This window comes from Maylandia zebra, linkage group LG6, assembly GCF_041146795.1.
Source record: "Maylandia zebra isolate NMK-2024a linkage group LG6, Mzebra_GT3a, whole genome shotgun sequence".
In the NCBI taxonomy this organism is placed as follows: Eukaryota; Metazoa; Chordata; class Actinopteri; order Cichliformes; family Cichlidae; genus Maylandia; species Maylandia zebra.
In genome coordinates this window covers 14645041-14661140 of record NC_135172.1, presented here as the reverse complement: position 1 = coordinate 14661140, position 16100 = coordinate 14645041, and the positions used below count along the sequence as shown (strand labels likewise).

Below are 16100 nucleotides of genomic sequence, written 5' to 3'. Positions count from 1 at the left end.
GTCGTAGTCATATAGGCTTTCTAAAATAATCTTCACCATTGTGGAGGATAAAACGTCTAATGTGTACTTCCACCACTTCAACACCAGGGGGAGGCTTTTTTGCGCATTTGCCCTCTCACATACACATCTACAAACTCAGGCGCGCGCTTGCAGAAACACACGCGCTCACACGCGCGCGGAGCTGCCGCAAAGCCCCGTCCTTCAGGGCTTTTAAAGCACCGTGTTTGCTTCACGCTCCAACAATACCATCCAATTGAAGAGCCACAACGCTGAACCGGCGGTCACTGTGGGAAGACCGCCGACGAGCACGAACCGTGAGCAGGGGAGGACAGCAACTGTATTATTATAAAAAAAAAAATAGATAGTGGTTTGCTGGTCAGATAATTTAACCCCTAATCTGCCGTGACGCTTTTGCGGAGGGTGAAGGCAGTCGAAACGGGAGGACGTCTCGGTGAAATGTGAGCGGACCGGGTCGGTGACCGTTATTCCGTTCTTTTCAATGTGGATGGGACTACAAGCGACTCGCTCGTTGCAGCTAGCTCGGTCCGGCCGCGTTGATGCAGCAACAGCGCACGGCTGTCGTGCTCAAATCTACCGCCGGATTCGGGAAGACAATAGGTGAAGTATACGCCGGTCTGGACCTCCAAGACTATACCAAACGAGGGTCTGCATCCGCTTGGGCTTCACTAGGTAGGTCATAACACGGTTCCTACCCACCCCAGCACACGGACTTGGATGTCCACAGGCACGCAGACCTCAAAATGAATTCTTCCTTTTCTCCCTTCTCGTTGCCTTGACGACTCTGTGGTACTGCGGTAGATTTAATGGACAAAGCGGGATAGAGCTAGCTAATCTGGGTTTGCTAACATTTTATTGAGCGCTGCGATAGATAAATAAGGCTTGAATGCTGAATGTGTAAGGGTACCCGCGAAGGGGCTGACCTACATGTACCCATACAGTAAATTCAGTACAACGGCCATCCCCCCCTCCCGTTCAAGACACATTTATTTCACGAAGCCTGTGTTTTTGCAGTATGGGCGTAAATTGGGTGACGCTGTCATGGATGCTCTTGTCATGCCATAATTCATGTACAGGTTTAACGTTTGGGCGAAATGTACACTTACTGAATGTCTTGTCGGGCTTTAATTACATTTAATAGGTTATCGGTGATAATTGTTGTGCGGTTGTTATATAGTATAATATAGTTATTATAATGCATTGTGATACTGGCAATAAGCCAAACATACATCACTGTAAAGGAAGGCAACCCCCCAAATAGTAAAGTCATATGTCATATTGCAGTCTTTTTGCCTTTGTAACAAAACACACAGAAACCTGTAACCCCTGTGTTTTACAGCAGGGGTGTTTTATATTGGTCCAATGGGAAATGATCACGAAAGATTCAGCAGCTATACTCTTATTGAAATTAATAAATTGTGAAAATATATGCATAACTAATGAATAAAGAGGGTATCCATTATATTGGCATTTTTGACCCGCCCTGTTAGTGGGTATTGATTACTGTTAGGTCATCACATTAGCCTTATGATAACATGCGAATGCTGCGTCTTACTCTTCATCTAATGCGTTTGGTGACATTAAAAGTTGCTTCGTGTCCTCCTCAGATGCAGTGATTGGCTGTTTCTTTTACAGTGTCCCTGTGAGGAATCGGGCTAAAGAGTGAAGTGAGAGCCGGCAGGCAGCTGCATCAGGATGGCGGCCGTGGTGAATTATTCTCCGCCTTGGTGGGTGAATCTGCTCCACCGGTTGCCTCATTTCAACATCGAGTTTCAGACAGTGAGCAGCGACTTCAGGCCAGAGGACTCTGAGTACCAGAAGGTAAGACAAGTGCGGGAGAATAATTACCTCCCACTCTGAAATTCATCATCTCCTTCATCGTGCAGCATTGCCTCATCATCGTACCTCCTGCCACATGCCCACACTGTAATTTCACAGCAGAGTGGCCAAGTGGTGACTGAAGCCGTCCTGCAGCCAGAGTTGTGGGGTCTCTCCCTGCATCGATCAGTGCGCTGTGTGAATGTGTGTGTGTGTGTGAGAGAGAAAAAAAGAGAGAATAAAATCTGTGAGCCTATTCTTGTTCCACAGTCATAGACAGATGAATCTATATAAATAGATACTGCATATGAATAGCCTGACTCTGTAGAAAAGCGAGAAGGTAAAGGAATCTTTCTGTCTTCCATTTATTTTCTGCCAAATACGTTTGTAGTCCACGTAGAGAGTAAATAAGGGAATAGAAATGCAATCTCAAACCCACTCGTGCTTGTCTGACAGTGGTTTAGCCTCTATTAGCCTTTTTAAAGACGTATTTACATTTGTAAACAGTGACTGGTTCATTGAACTGAAGTCTTGCAACAGATATCCGGATATTTGAATTGCACTGTAAGTCCCAGACCGTGGAGAACCTGTAAATCAATGAATTTAGTAATCAGTTAAGACTTATTTTTTTGCAAATTAAATTTAGTTTGCTGTAGAACTCCTATTCTGACACATAAAATATCCAACATAACACAGCGTAGTACTAAGCACCGAAGGTACTTATAATTTCAAAAAATAAAATCAAACGAAGTAAGTAAACACTGTTTTACACTCTGAAACTATAAAACTTTGTTAACAGTGCTCCTGGTGTTTTTTTCACCTTGTAAAGCGCGTGGCATGATGCAGTGTTGGTAGGCTGGAGCAGCTACACAGAGCTGTGCAGGACCCCGTCTACGTGCTGAAACTGTACTGTTACCTGATGGCAGTGCCAAAAGCACATGGAGCAGTCAGTAATGTGGGCTGTTTGTCCCATTGTTTGTGCTTTGACCCCTGTCATGATCAAACAGGAAAAAACAATGAAAAAAGCCATTGTCTGAGGTCTTGTGATTTTTATTTTTTTATATTTACATTTTTTTGCCCTTCTTCTTGTTCATCGAGAACTCTGCTGTTGTTCCCCTCAATCTCCAAGCCAACTAGTCAGCCAATTAGCAGTCAACCTATGAATAGCATGATCGACGTTGGTTAAATTCCCATAATTCTTCACTCTGTTTAGCAAAAAAGGTACCAGTTGGACACCAGCACAGGCCATGAATCCATATTAAGTCTGTGTAATCATCTGTGGACAGATTGGTTTTTTTTTTTTACCTTTCAATGATAAAATGTGGTGGTTTGTGAAAGTATCATCACTCTTGATGAACTGCTTGCAGCTCATACATATATGCAATCTGTAATATGAGGTAGTGAGTAGGAATTGATTTCTTGGCTCTCTAGACACCATTAGAAGTGTAGGAACCAATGGCCACAAATAAATCACAGACAATTTTGAAAACCTATTAATATGTAAAGTCATTTATCACTGGCAGAAATCCCAATGTGATTGTCCTACTTGTATATCATTATCAGTGTAATATCTGCTGATTTGCGAGGGTTGGTTGGACAAAATATGCAGTCAGCACTTTGTGCTCTCCGATGGTCCGTTTTTCCACAAATTTTCAGCATTTTATTGGATTAAAATGAACCTGATACTTGGAAAAAACTAATGAGGAAAAATCCCAAATTAGATTTCTTTGAAAGCATAAAACTAATTGATATCATTCTTGGATTAAACACTGACTGAGTCAGGAACGGTGCATTGGAAAGCAGCTTCATCTTGAAAGGGGGGGGGGGGGATTTGCCACAGTTTTGCTGCATTTCATTAGAATCCTCAAACAAGGTGACTCCCAGGTCTCTGCAGCAGTAAACCCAGCCTCGCTAGGCCATATAAAGCAAAGGCACATCACTCAGGATCTCACATTTCATGCACCGCAGTCATCCCTCAATGCATTTGCTGACACTACGGGGAGAGAAGGGAGGGCGTACAAGTTCATGCGCTGAGCGTGGGAAGGCACCCACAGCCACGAACAAGGGGAGGGAGATGAGAACCGTAGAGAGAAGAAGGGAGAGAGGAGGAGGAGGAGGAAGAGGAGTGAGAAACATAAAAAAGGGACTGATTGGAGCCGAGAGGAGAGAGAGAAGGCTCCATGAGCCATGGGAGGTGCTTCCAAATTGCCAAATAGCCACTTCCTGCGAGCTATTCAGTGTTTAACTAAGGGCCTTTGTAGATGTGTGTGCCAATGTGTTTGCCCACTGGAATTTTAAGGACCCCCCTTTTAGACTAATTACATCCTGACATATTTTAGCAAACGAGGCGGTTTCTATGTCAGTGAGGATTTTGTGCTACGACCATACGTTTGTTTGTACAGCTGTAGACGTTGCGTTCACTGTATTTATATTTATATATATATATATATATATATATATATATATATATATATATATATATATACACACACACACACACACACATACATACATATATGTCACGTACAGTATGTTCGCTTTCTGTGTCAGCGCATTTAGAGCTTGCTCGTTGAGATGAGGTCACACAGCTCCCTTGGGGGGGTTTCGTGTGTGTTATTTCGCAAGTGTGTGTGTGAGTGAGTGAATGTAGGGGTTCCATTCAGGGTGAAATCGTTAATTCTGGCTAGACACAGAGGAGGGAGAGATAGAGGTTGAGAAGGACAAGGAGAAGGAGGGTGAGTTGGACTGGGGGGAGGGTGAAGGGGAGGGCTGGAGTCTGTTGTGGAAGAATGCTCTCTTTCTTTCTTTCACTCTTTCACTGAAGCCCGTCTTTAGATTGGCTCAGTATATCTGTCTCAAAGGCTTTCATGCATCTACTCACCCAGCTGAGAAGCACATAAACACTCGGGCGCACACATAACAAACAAGGTCTTACACAGTGTCTTTCAGCACACGGTGTTCGTCACCGCACCACGACATTTCTCACACACACACACACACACACACACACACACACACACACACACACACACACACACACACACACACACACACACACACACACACACACACACACACACACAATAGAGAGAGATTCTTCTGTGCAGTGTTTTTCTTTCTGATGTGATTTGGCTCGGGTTCATTTGCATTCAGCTTTTGAAGCTGGTCACAAAAAAAAAGAAAAAAGCTCTCCTCTCACACCATGTCTCACTCACTCACTGGTCTGTGATGACTTTGACTGTAGTGGGGATGCTGACTCTGTGGCTTTGTGAAGAAAACGGTTTGCGTTTTTTTTCCTGGATAGCTGAAATAGGAGCTCTTATCCTGAGGTTCTGCATTTGTGTTCATCTGTTTGCGTTATGGTGGAATCGCAAAGTCAGCTCGCAGCCACAGTTAAGCAGCTGCAGAACATTACAGAGGAATCATGTGACCTGTAATAACACACACTTTCATATTGCCAGCTGTGGAAAGTAAGTCAGTAATTGGTATTTTGGATGGTTTGCTACAGTTTGCACTGAAGAAGGCATTTCCTCGTAGCAGTTTAGAAAGATGATGCTAGCGTTGAATGTTTTTTGTGTGCGCTGTCCATGCCTTTATGCTTTGGTAGCTCTTTGACCCAGTGGCACAGGTGAATATTAACAGAATGAACTTGAGGTCAGTGAATGCCTCAGGAAAGAAGTTGAGAGGATAGTAGGCCAAATTACAGAGTAACACACAGGCAGGGAGAGTGCAAGGACAACTCAGTGAAGTGGAAGTGATTGATCCTGTCATCTCAAACACACACACACATGCATGCCCACTTGTGGGAGTGCATGTACACACACTTAAATGGGCAGATTGAAAGTAGATCAGTGTGCCGGGGTGTTTAACGTTTAGCCCCTCCTCCAGCCTGCAAGCTGATCTCTAGTGTGGAGATGTGCACGCACGCACACACTAATGTACACCCAGGCTCACCATGCTTATTAGGGGCTAATTGATCCACGCCTAATCTGCACTGATGGTTTGTTAGCCTGACAGTTAATCTAACAGCCATCAAGCACACCAGGAGGAGTTCTATGAGTACTAGGTCAGTTGTTGTTGCTTTGTAAACATAACAGTCATGACTCGCTGATTTGCACTTTTCACTGGCAGGTGATCATTCAAATCATATTTCCTGCAAACTGTGAGATATCTTTCATTTTTAGCTGCTTAAACATAAACTTTCACTTCATTACGTCTCTTAACCACACTAAGCACTGAGTAATTTTGGGGTTTGATAATCTCCAAGACCCAATTTGTGATGGGTTAGGGTTTTCACTTTTTTCTACTGAGTACTGAGCCAGCCCTTATCTCTTTACAGTTTGCTTCCAAGGTGCCAGAATTTGTTGAAACTTTTTAGTGGTCTTTGACATACATAAAAAAGTAATGCACCAAAGAGATGATTCCCATATCTCAGCATTTCAGTGCGGTGTCTCCTTAAAAGATCTGAGTGAACTGGACAAGTGGAGGACACAAAACAGATGTATTAAGCAGATGAACAGTATCTGAAAGTCATGTCCTTAAGAAACAAAAAAATAAACAATGACACGACACAGGACCTGTAAAATGCATCTGGCCTTTTAGTTGATCCATCTATTGTTCTCCAAAGCTTTATCGGAAATGGTGTCGGTGGAAGGGTGACTGTGAAGAAGTAATTCTTTAGGAGGGGAAAGAGGGAGAGAAAGCTGAGGTATGCCAAATTACACAAGAACTGCACTGAAAATCAGTGGCAGTGGGACTTACGGGGTGACGAATCCAAATTTGAAAGCTTTTGTCCAAAGTGTTGTTAGTCTGCACAGAAGAGGTAGAACAGTGAGTGTCTACAGCCATCTGTAAAACAGGATGGAGACTGTCATTGTTTTGGGAGAATTATGAACAGAGAAAAGTATCATCAGATTTTGATCCACCGTGCAATACCATCTGGAAAGCATCTCATTGGCAAATCCTTTATTTTTCAGCATGACAATGATCCCAAACAGTGCTACAAAGGCATACCTGGATAGAAAAACTATCGGGCATGAATACTATCAGTGATAGCATTGGCCTTAGAGGAGGATCATCTTTATGGAACAAAACGCAGCCAGCATCCAAAGAAGAGCTTTGAATGTCCTTCAAGAAGCCTGGAATAAGAAATTAGAAGAAAGTTTGCCTAAAACGGTTTCGTCTGTGCTGAAGAATAAAAGGGGTTTAATATTCCAAATATTGACTTTCAAGCTCACTAAAATTGTACAAACTCTGTTTATGCCTTATATGGCGTATCTTATTAATTTTCATTTACACGTGTTTAGGTAAATTTCAATGGTGTTTTAAGACTTTTGCATTGGATTGTATATGTAATTCTTTATATGAACAGACTTAATAGTCTGTAGTATAGTTTATCTATAGATAGCTTTATTGTATGTAGTTGATTTTAGTTGCATTTGTTTGAACTACTTGCTTTTTTGATGATCTGTTTACTAGTTGTTTTTCAGACGCCCAGGTTTTCTGTGAAAATTGCTTTTTTAAAATCAAAAATGCACACTCTGAAAATGTGAGTTTATTGATGAAAAAATGACATTTAATTCGTTTTTAAATACTGTTTTGACTAATGCCAATTTTTAAGCCCTGCAGTTTGATTGCATGGCCTAGCCTACGTTTTTCATGAGTTTAAGCTGTGTTTGGAGGCTTGGGTTTTCACCTTTCAGCCCATCATATGGGAACAGGAGATTTTCTCTGTGTTCACAGTGAGTTTCTTTCCAATGTTGTAGCAAAGCATGTCGCAGCCTTGCTGTCTCACTCATGCTCTGTGTTTAATTGGGTTAACCAAACAATTGTATTAACCCTGAAAGACATGCTATAAACAGTCCAAAAATATTTCCCTGCCTAGCAACAGTAAGGCTGTAAATAAGACTTGCAAACACAAAAACAAATCTGCAGAAAGAATTACCTAGTCCCCTGATATCTGATGATCTTCTCATTCATTCAGGCCAGTACAGTATTCTTTTTTTCTTTTCCATTTTGGCTTAGTCATTGCATGAAACAGTTTCAGTGCCGAAGGCTGTCTTCAGACTGCAGGCAGAAGTCTAGTTATTTTTTCTGGTTTCTGAACTGAAATTTACATTCACAATTCTATTATGTAGTTAAAATAGCCTGTGACAACCTGAAAATTGTCTCTGTGAAGCAATTCATGGTACAATGCCACCACTCATGGCTCCGACTCTGCACCCACACACGCCACAAGAAATGCCATAATTAAAAAGCTGGCTGTCGTCTTTGTGCTCTTTGTCATCTGCTCACAAATTTTCCCACACAAACTTATGAAGTAGAAAATGTAAACACTAACTGTGACCTCCATGTTTATTTCTGTATGACATGTGACGTCTTTGCCATTGTTCTTTTGGGCATGCGAGTCACCACAGCATCATGAGCAGTTTGCTCTGAAATCAGATCTCGGCCACTTGAAAAAAAACATAATCCAACCAAAATTGAACTCTTATGAAAGGGGAAACCGTGAATTCATGTAAAAATATTACTTTCTCTCCATGAATGTGTCCTACTAGTGACATGTATCATAATGTATATGTGCAGTTTCATTGCCAGTCTGTTACGGTTAATCTGTATCTCCATTTAGTTTAAATCCCTTTGTTGATTTTACATACACACATACCTATACATAATACCATAGACTAAGAATCAGGAAACTCATGTCATTTCCTCTCTCATCATCTTTAATCTGTTGGGAGGAGACAGTCAGGGATAGCTGGGTAATAACCAGATTTCTTCTCCTTGTCCTCCTCCTTCTTTCTGATGAGCAGGGCTCAACATTGCTAATAGCACATTTGCTGAGATGGACCCTCACTAATGAATATTTTTTCTTACAGTCAGAATTTGCACAATAAAATACTTAAATTTTTTAAAATAAAACTACTGGAGGGGATAATTTAAGACAGACCTGTTTGTTTTGTACAGCACAGCTATTTTAGGAATAAGCGTGTGGTAGTGTAATAAGACAACTTTTAAAACTACACAAATGGCAGACAATGGCCAAGGGACGTAGTGTGTAAACATCGCCAACACTGTGGACTCCATAACTGCAGAGCTCCAAACCTCCTCTGGCATTAACATCAGCAAAAAACTGCACCGGGAGCTTCGTTGGCTAGATTTTCAATGCTAAGCAGCTCCTGTAGGTATAAAGTATAGCTAGCTCAGTACTTTTGTCCATATACTATAGTTGTAACTTATCTTGTAATGAGGTACATCACATTTAAACATTGCACCAGGTCACAGCCATAACTGTAGGATCTCACACAGTAGACTGATGCGTTTAGTAAATAATGATGCCTGGCATGTTTCACTACACATATACTGTATGAAAAATTTTGCTGTAGTATTCTAATGAACCCATACCTGATTAGATTGGCTCTAGCCCCCTATGTGTTGGTATGGTGCTATAGTGCTGTTACATGTGCCTCAGCTCACACACCAAGAAGCACTGACATTATTAGGGTGCATAGTTTTTCTTAATGTGAAAAGAGATTTGTGCCTTCAAAGACAAGTTATCACTTATATGCTTTTGTGAGTAGCTAGCGTGAATTGTACTGCTTACTGAAAAAGTCCAATTTAAAGAGGCAGTGAAAGTAGAAATAGAAGTGAGAACATTGCAGTTTTAGCTGGCCCCTCATTCTAACATTTTAGACTAAGATGCTGAACACGCAAACGTGGCACAGTCTCTTACTAACAGGTTAGCACTGTTTTTTGTGCTCATGCTAGCATGCTAACATTGGCGTCTAGCTCAGTTGGATTTCCAGCTCAGAAAGTCCTTTACTTCAAAAGTAGTGCCATGCCTAGTGGTTTTGACATCGTATTGAATATAGGTGCTTAGCAACTCGTTTAGACCCATATTTACACATAGCTGGTTCAATCCTTAGGAGGATGTTCATGTTTCTCCATTATTTTTTCATTGGAACCATTCTAAGAGGCTCAAGGAAGAAGACCTTTAAAACTGCAGTGATTGTCTGTTTTTCTTCGTGTGTGTGTTCTTTTTTTTGCTCTTCTAATCCTTGCACGAATCCTGTTGGGTTAAGAGACACAGTCCCAGAGATTGCTTTTCCTGATATATTTTAATAAGCTTAAAGATGTAAGGGCATTGCCGTCTGGAAATCAGCAAAAATATGAGGTCAGTAGCAAAAAAGCAGCAGTTTAAAATCTTGGGAAGTCAGGAAGTGTTTGTGGAGGTGGAGTCCCATTGTGTTTATCATCAAGGGTCCCCAGAGTTGCACTGTTGCAGTTTGTCACCATGTAGCTCCGTGGCAGAATTCCTTTGTCTGCCTTAAGTAGTCTAGCAGGTGGAGATTTTTGGTTTTCCAGAAACGTGTAATTGTCCCTCATGGTCCTCCAGTACAATGACTTTTCCAGACAGTCCCAGAGGGGAAAGAAAAATCAACATTTCAGCGTGTGTGTAAGATAAAAAAAGATTTCATCAGTCCCAGCCAAACTGCTGTAACAGCTCTCGTGTCTGTCTTTACCGGCTTCTTCCTTTTTTAGAGTTCACTTCAGTCATTTTTCACATCTGCTTCCTTGTACGTCTCTCCAGCGTGTCTTTTTTTGTTTCAAATTTACTCCCCCTACTTCTCCTTCTGTCTACCCCCATCACCCCCACCCTCTTTTACACTTCAAAGCTTTTAGAGGGTATGTGATCTGTGTGGTGGGTCTCTGGCGCATACAGCTCCCCAGCAGCAGCGCTTCCTCTCACTTGTGGAGGTGTGTGTGTGCATGTGCTTGATGGTGTGCAAATACAGGAGAAGGTAAAAATTTTATGGTGTCTATCAAAAGCCCATTTAACAGTCACTATTTTGGGGGCCTCAAGTAGCAGGAGACAGGAACACAGTTTTGCAAATACATTCACATGTGTCTGGCAAATCATGTGGTCTGTTGGTGTGTCTGGTTTCTGTTCATATCAGCTAATTTGCTTCCTTAACCCACATCCTAAATGGCCCACTTCCTTGTGATAAAGGAAACCTCTCAAACACGATGCATCTGAATGAATCAAGACAAAGTTTAATGGAAAACGTGTAACACAAACTGTACAAAAATCACAAATGTCTTGTTTTTGCTAATTGGTTTTTTGTTTTTTCTCTCACTCTTTCCTCAGTCTGTGTTGCTCCTCGGTGCTGTGGCGTTGCTGTGTTTGGGCCTGGACCTTATTTTCCTCCTTTTCTACTCTTTCTGGCTTTGCTGCCGGCGGCGCAAGAGTGATGAGTCCTCACACTCCCATATGCACTCCCAGCAGCCTAGCGCTGACTGCTGCTGCACCGCTTGGTGCGTCATCATTGCCACACTCGTCTGCAGGTGAGACGTTATTCCTATGAGATCGACTCTTCTGTACAATGTGATGAAGCTGTTTGTGCTTGAGTGCGTTTAGCAACATCCACCTTTGCATCACAGTCTGTAAGATGAGTAAGGGAGGATTGTGTCTCATTGACTTTGAATGAAGTAATGTCGTGTGTTGCTGAACTGAATTGTGGATCTGCTGCTTCACTTTACTTATGCTGAAAAGTTGATGAAAGTTCAGAATGTCGAGCACCATATCAGCCACGTTTATTCAAATGGTCCAGCACTAGCTAGCTCTCGTTAATGTAAAGGTATCCACAGCAACTTGGTTGGCTTGCCTTAAGAGTGCCAGTGTTGCTAATACTTTATTTAAAGTTAGAAGTTGGAAATGTTGACTTCCAAGACTGAATTTATAACTGGAACGCCCCCTCAAGTTGGATTTCCAGCTCAGAAAGTCCTTTACTTCAAAATCCATGTTGGTGGAAGTGCACATAAAAACTGCAAAACCTCTCATCTGTACTACTACTGTTTTGTATTTGTGACTTACTAAATAAGTCACACACAGAGACCCAACCAGGCTCCATCTTTGTGTTTAAGGGCAGAAAAACAGACATTATACTGTATTGCTAGATGGATGCTTCTACATTGCTAGGAGCAAAACAAATCCTCTTCTTTCCTTTCTTTTCCGGCTTGAACGCAGTCAAGTCGGGAGTGATGTCATTCCCTGCTTTGACATCTGACTTCGGAGGTAAATGAAGCGCAGCATTAGACCATCAATCCTGCAAAGAAACAAAACAAAACAAAAGTCAGGGATGCCTTTGTTTGGCAGTGCTTAAGTGTGAATGCTCCCATAGGGCTGAGCCAGCATAATTAGCTATTCACTTGGAAGAGTTGCCCTCTAGCCCTGGACTCAATTTTTCTCAGGGGGTTGCTAAGAAAAGCGTTATACAGCCAGTTAGTGTACAGCGTGCAGCTGAAAAGGGATAGCAGGCTTGTAGTGCTTGACTAACAGGCTGAGCAGTGATGACTTAAGGCAAACGTTTTAATTTTCTTCAATCAGAACAAGTTTCTCTCATCATTACTTTGGAGCAGTGAGTAGCATGAGCAGAATGACTTTGGATTTTTTATTTGTCTCTTACTTGTATTATATGTGTACAACAAACACATGCAGTCAACATGTAAATAATTTTTGAATTAGTTATCATTAATAACTAGTTTTGTCTTAGCACACATTGCATCCAAGGTATACAGGAGAGCATTTCTGAAGCATCCTTGAAGCAAAAGGTCTACAGCAGCGGAAAACCACACCAAGTGACACTACAGTCAGCAAAGAGCAGGAAACTGAGGCTACAATTCACTCAGGCTCGCTGGCCTCAAGCCCTGTATTAACAGTTCAGGCTGCTGCTGGTGTAATGGTGTGGGAGATTGTTTTCTTGGCACACTTTGGGCCCCTTAGTATCAACTGATCATCATTTAAATACTATGACCACAGTATACCCATCTTCTGATGCAGGATAATTAATCATCTCAAACTGGTTTCTTTACATATTACAGTGACTTGCCTATACTCAGGTGCAGCATTTTGTAGTTATTTAAGATCGTGATCGTTTCCCCTCTCTCCACTGCTCTGTTTCAACATGCGTGTGTGAGTGTGTTTATCTGCTTTGCCATGTGTATGTTAGTGTGTTTATCTATTTAGCCATATGTGTGTATGTGGGGCTAGCCAAGTAGAACATATAAAGTAAAGATAACAAAAGTGTGCAGATCAATGATAACTCGTCATGACACTGTAAGCGCTATAAAATCTTTCCAGAAAGTGTTAATGCCTGAAATGGTACGCCTCATGGTGGGTAAGCTAGTCCTGATGAGAGAATTAGCAGGTCTATTACAGCTGCACGCCCTGACAGGACAATAGATAAATAAAAAGAGGCCGAGGGTAAGAAGCTGACAGTGAAATGCAGAATAGGTGGCAATGGTGGCAAGTCACCATTCCAGCTGCTGTATCACATGCATGAAGCCCATGTGGCATATTTGGGAGCCAGCCAGGTGGTGACACTTCAGTGTTTGTGTTTATCTGACTCTGAAGGCTTTGTACGCTCTGGGTTCTTTAACCCAAGTGACCCAGTGGTAGGATATTTTGACCACAGATAGTGGAGTGTGTGTGGGCTCTGCTCTTACACAAAGACACAGACGAGCACATTTCTGCCTGCTTAGAGACACACAGACTGTTCCTCTTTCAGTTACCCTCTCATCAATTTTATGCCTCTCCTCTGCTGACTTTTTCCTTCCTCTCTTTCCATTTCTACATCTCTAGTCCTCCTCCTTTATTTATTATTTCTCTCTGTTCGGCCTTCTTCCTGGCCTAGAAAGGTTGCCATGGAGACAGAAGCAGATTTGATGCAGAGACGAGAAATGAATTATACAGTCGGGGAAGCTGTCTTTGTGTATGTGTGTGTGTGCATGTACGCACATTAGCGTGATTCAGAGCTGAAGATCGTTGTTTTGGAGGTTTTCATATGTTATGATTAGCTGTAATATTTCTTATTGAATATGGATCCGAGTATATGTGAACGCATTTGCGTGTGATTTTGTGTGCGTGCGGTTCCATGCGTTTTGTTTTTTTGGGGTTTTTTTTGGTTGGTCCACAATTTAATATGACATCATGTGTTATTTTTGGCTCAGCTCCAGCTACATGTGGGCTTCCTTCATTTGTGTGCAGCTGTAGTGTGTTTATACAGGAGACTCTATAGCTTGCTTTAGGTTTTTTTTTTGCTGTTGTTGTGAAAAGATCAGCCAAAAAACAAAAAGATCAACATATTTGATTATTAGTTATTTTCTCAAATAACAAACTGGCTGCCAAGAATGAACTGAACACTGTATCTGAGTAACTGATTGTAAAATGCATATTCAAAAACACATAGAGAACAGGTAAGGTAACATGAACTGCTGAACTGTGGATCAATGTAAATGGCTGGATTCCTGTGAAATTTGAATCTAGTAGAATGATCAAAACAATTACATAGAGAGATCATTGGATCAAAAAATATGCATAGCTCAAATGGCTGTTGCTGAAAAAAAAAAGTCAGCCATGTGTCTCATTTTCTCATATAATATTAGTGAGAATATCCAAAAGCAGAACACAGAGGGAGGCAGGGAAAGCAATAGAAAATGAGCATTTACTGTCAGATCAAACCCAGTCCAGAGTCCAGTCTGAAAAGGTAAACAAGAATCCATAAAGAAGCACCAAAAGAACAAGGAGCAAGGGAACAAACGGGAGAACAACAGGGAACAAACAGACGAGCCGACACACATTGATCGGTGTCTAGATGCAGGTGAAAACAGTGAACAGCGGACCGTCTCGAAGGAGGGAAACAAAAGCAGGAAGTAAAACCAAAACAAGGCACACGAGAAAACTAACCTTCAAAGTAAAAATGGTAGAGGCAAATAACTAATGACGAGACATGAAGACAGCAACGCTGAACAAGGTGACAGAATCTTTGGGACTCACACAGAGGGAGAAAACAGTAAAACTACGGTAATAAAAACCACGGGCACTATGACACTCACCCTGTATGTATCATACACTTTGTATCAATTTTGATTAATCAAAATGTTTTTGATGACATTATTGCAGATAATGTATGAAATTAGAGCCAGAAAGGAGGCCTGACCAGCACGAATTGGATTGGTGAATCCCCCAGAATAGTCTTAATAGTCATCAGCTGCTTTGTTAGTAGCGGTTTTAATCATCAGAATGCTGTCTGCTAACTGAATGTATTTATTTTGGACTGCAGTGAATCTGTTTGCACTGGAAGTGATCATAACCCAGCGTTGTATTCAGCGTTTACTTTCTTATCTGCTGAGCTCCGTCTGACTGCACTTAAGTGTGCTCATTTAGGTAGAACAAAGCATTTTTAGCTCATGAAGTCAGTTCATTTCAGTTGAAAGTGGACTGAAGCAGAAACTAAACAGAGCGCAGTTTCTTTGAGGTGACCTCGTTAAGAACAGCTTGCTGTTCCTAAAAGGCAAAAAGATGTTCTAGTAACGTATTTGTATTCTCCCGTTTGGAGGTTGTTTGTGTTATCAGAACTAAGCTGGATAGTGTTTACTGTCTCTTATTTGATTTCTCAACTTTTGCCTTAAAGGAGGATCTCTGTCTGTTTCATATCCTAAGCTTATGCAATCTCCTGATAGGAGCAGCTGGTATTAAAACCAGGGAGATAAAACTCATGGAGAGAGGAAAGGAGGGATAAAAGGGAACTAAGGGACAGAATGGGTGTTGGGTGAGAAGAAGAGGATGTGTAAACAGGAGCTGAGGGAGGTGGTTGACTGTTTAAGCTGAGATCACATGGAGGATGGAGTGAGATGATGGGAGGCAGGGATGGGTGGGGAAATGATAACTGATGAAGTAGACAGTGGCTACATCAACGCACAAAGCACATTAAAGGGCTACTGTGCTTGTTTTTTATCACCACTCTGTTTTTCTTCTGTGTTTGCGGTTTTATGTCATGTATGTCATAAAGCTCTGAAACACACACGCAGACACACACACAGCGCAGACCCTGTTGTAAGAGGGGCTACTCAAAATCTAATGGGCTAGAATGAATTGCTGTAATAAGGGCCATAAATTTCTCTCTACAAATCTGTCTGGTGTTATTGTGCAGACAGCATCATCAATACAAAAGCATACAGTCGGGCACATGCATACAAGGGGAGGGCAGGAGCTTTTACAGGCTGAGTGAGGCTATAAAAGCATGGTGAGGAGGGGGGATGTCGGGGAAAAGGGGTCAGGAGTGACAAAACACAGAGTGGAGAAGATTTCTGTAACGGTGGTGGTGTTGGGCGGGCGACGGGTTAGTCGTAGCGTGAACATGGTTAAGGAGGACGTGGGCTTGAAATAAAGGAAAGTTGGGGGCCAGTAACCCCAGATATCGCAG

At 41.8% G+C, this 16100-nt stretch overlaps 1 protein-coding gene across 4 annotated transcripts in view; it reads left to right on the top strand.

Annotated features, from left to right (window-relative positions):
• The first annotated feature begins 162 nt into the window (after positions 1–162).
• ttyh3b (tweety family member 3b) overlaps positions 163–16100 on the top strand; it is a 28999-nt gene continuing 13061 nt past the window's right edge. For 2 of the 4 annotated variants that reach the window (XM_076884713.1, XM_004569017.5), the window contains exons 1-3: positions 164–690; positions 1654–1839; positions 10985–11181. In XM_076884713.1, coding sequence (XP_076740828.1) covers positions 1714–1839; positions 10985–11181 — 323 coding nt within the window. In that variant the 5' untranslated portion in view covers positions 164–690; positions 1654–1713. Of the gene's footprint in view, positions 691–1653; positions 1840–10984; positions 11182–16100 lie in introns of all 4 variants that reach the window. The other 2 variants (XM_076884714.1, XM_076884715.1) reach the window with 2 other exon arrangements.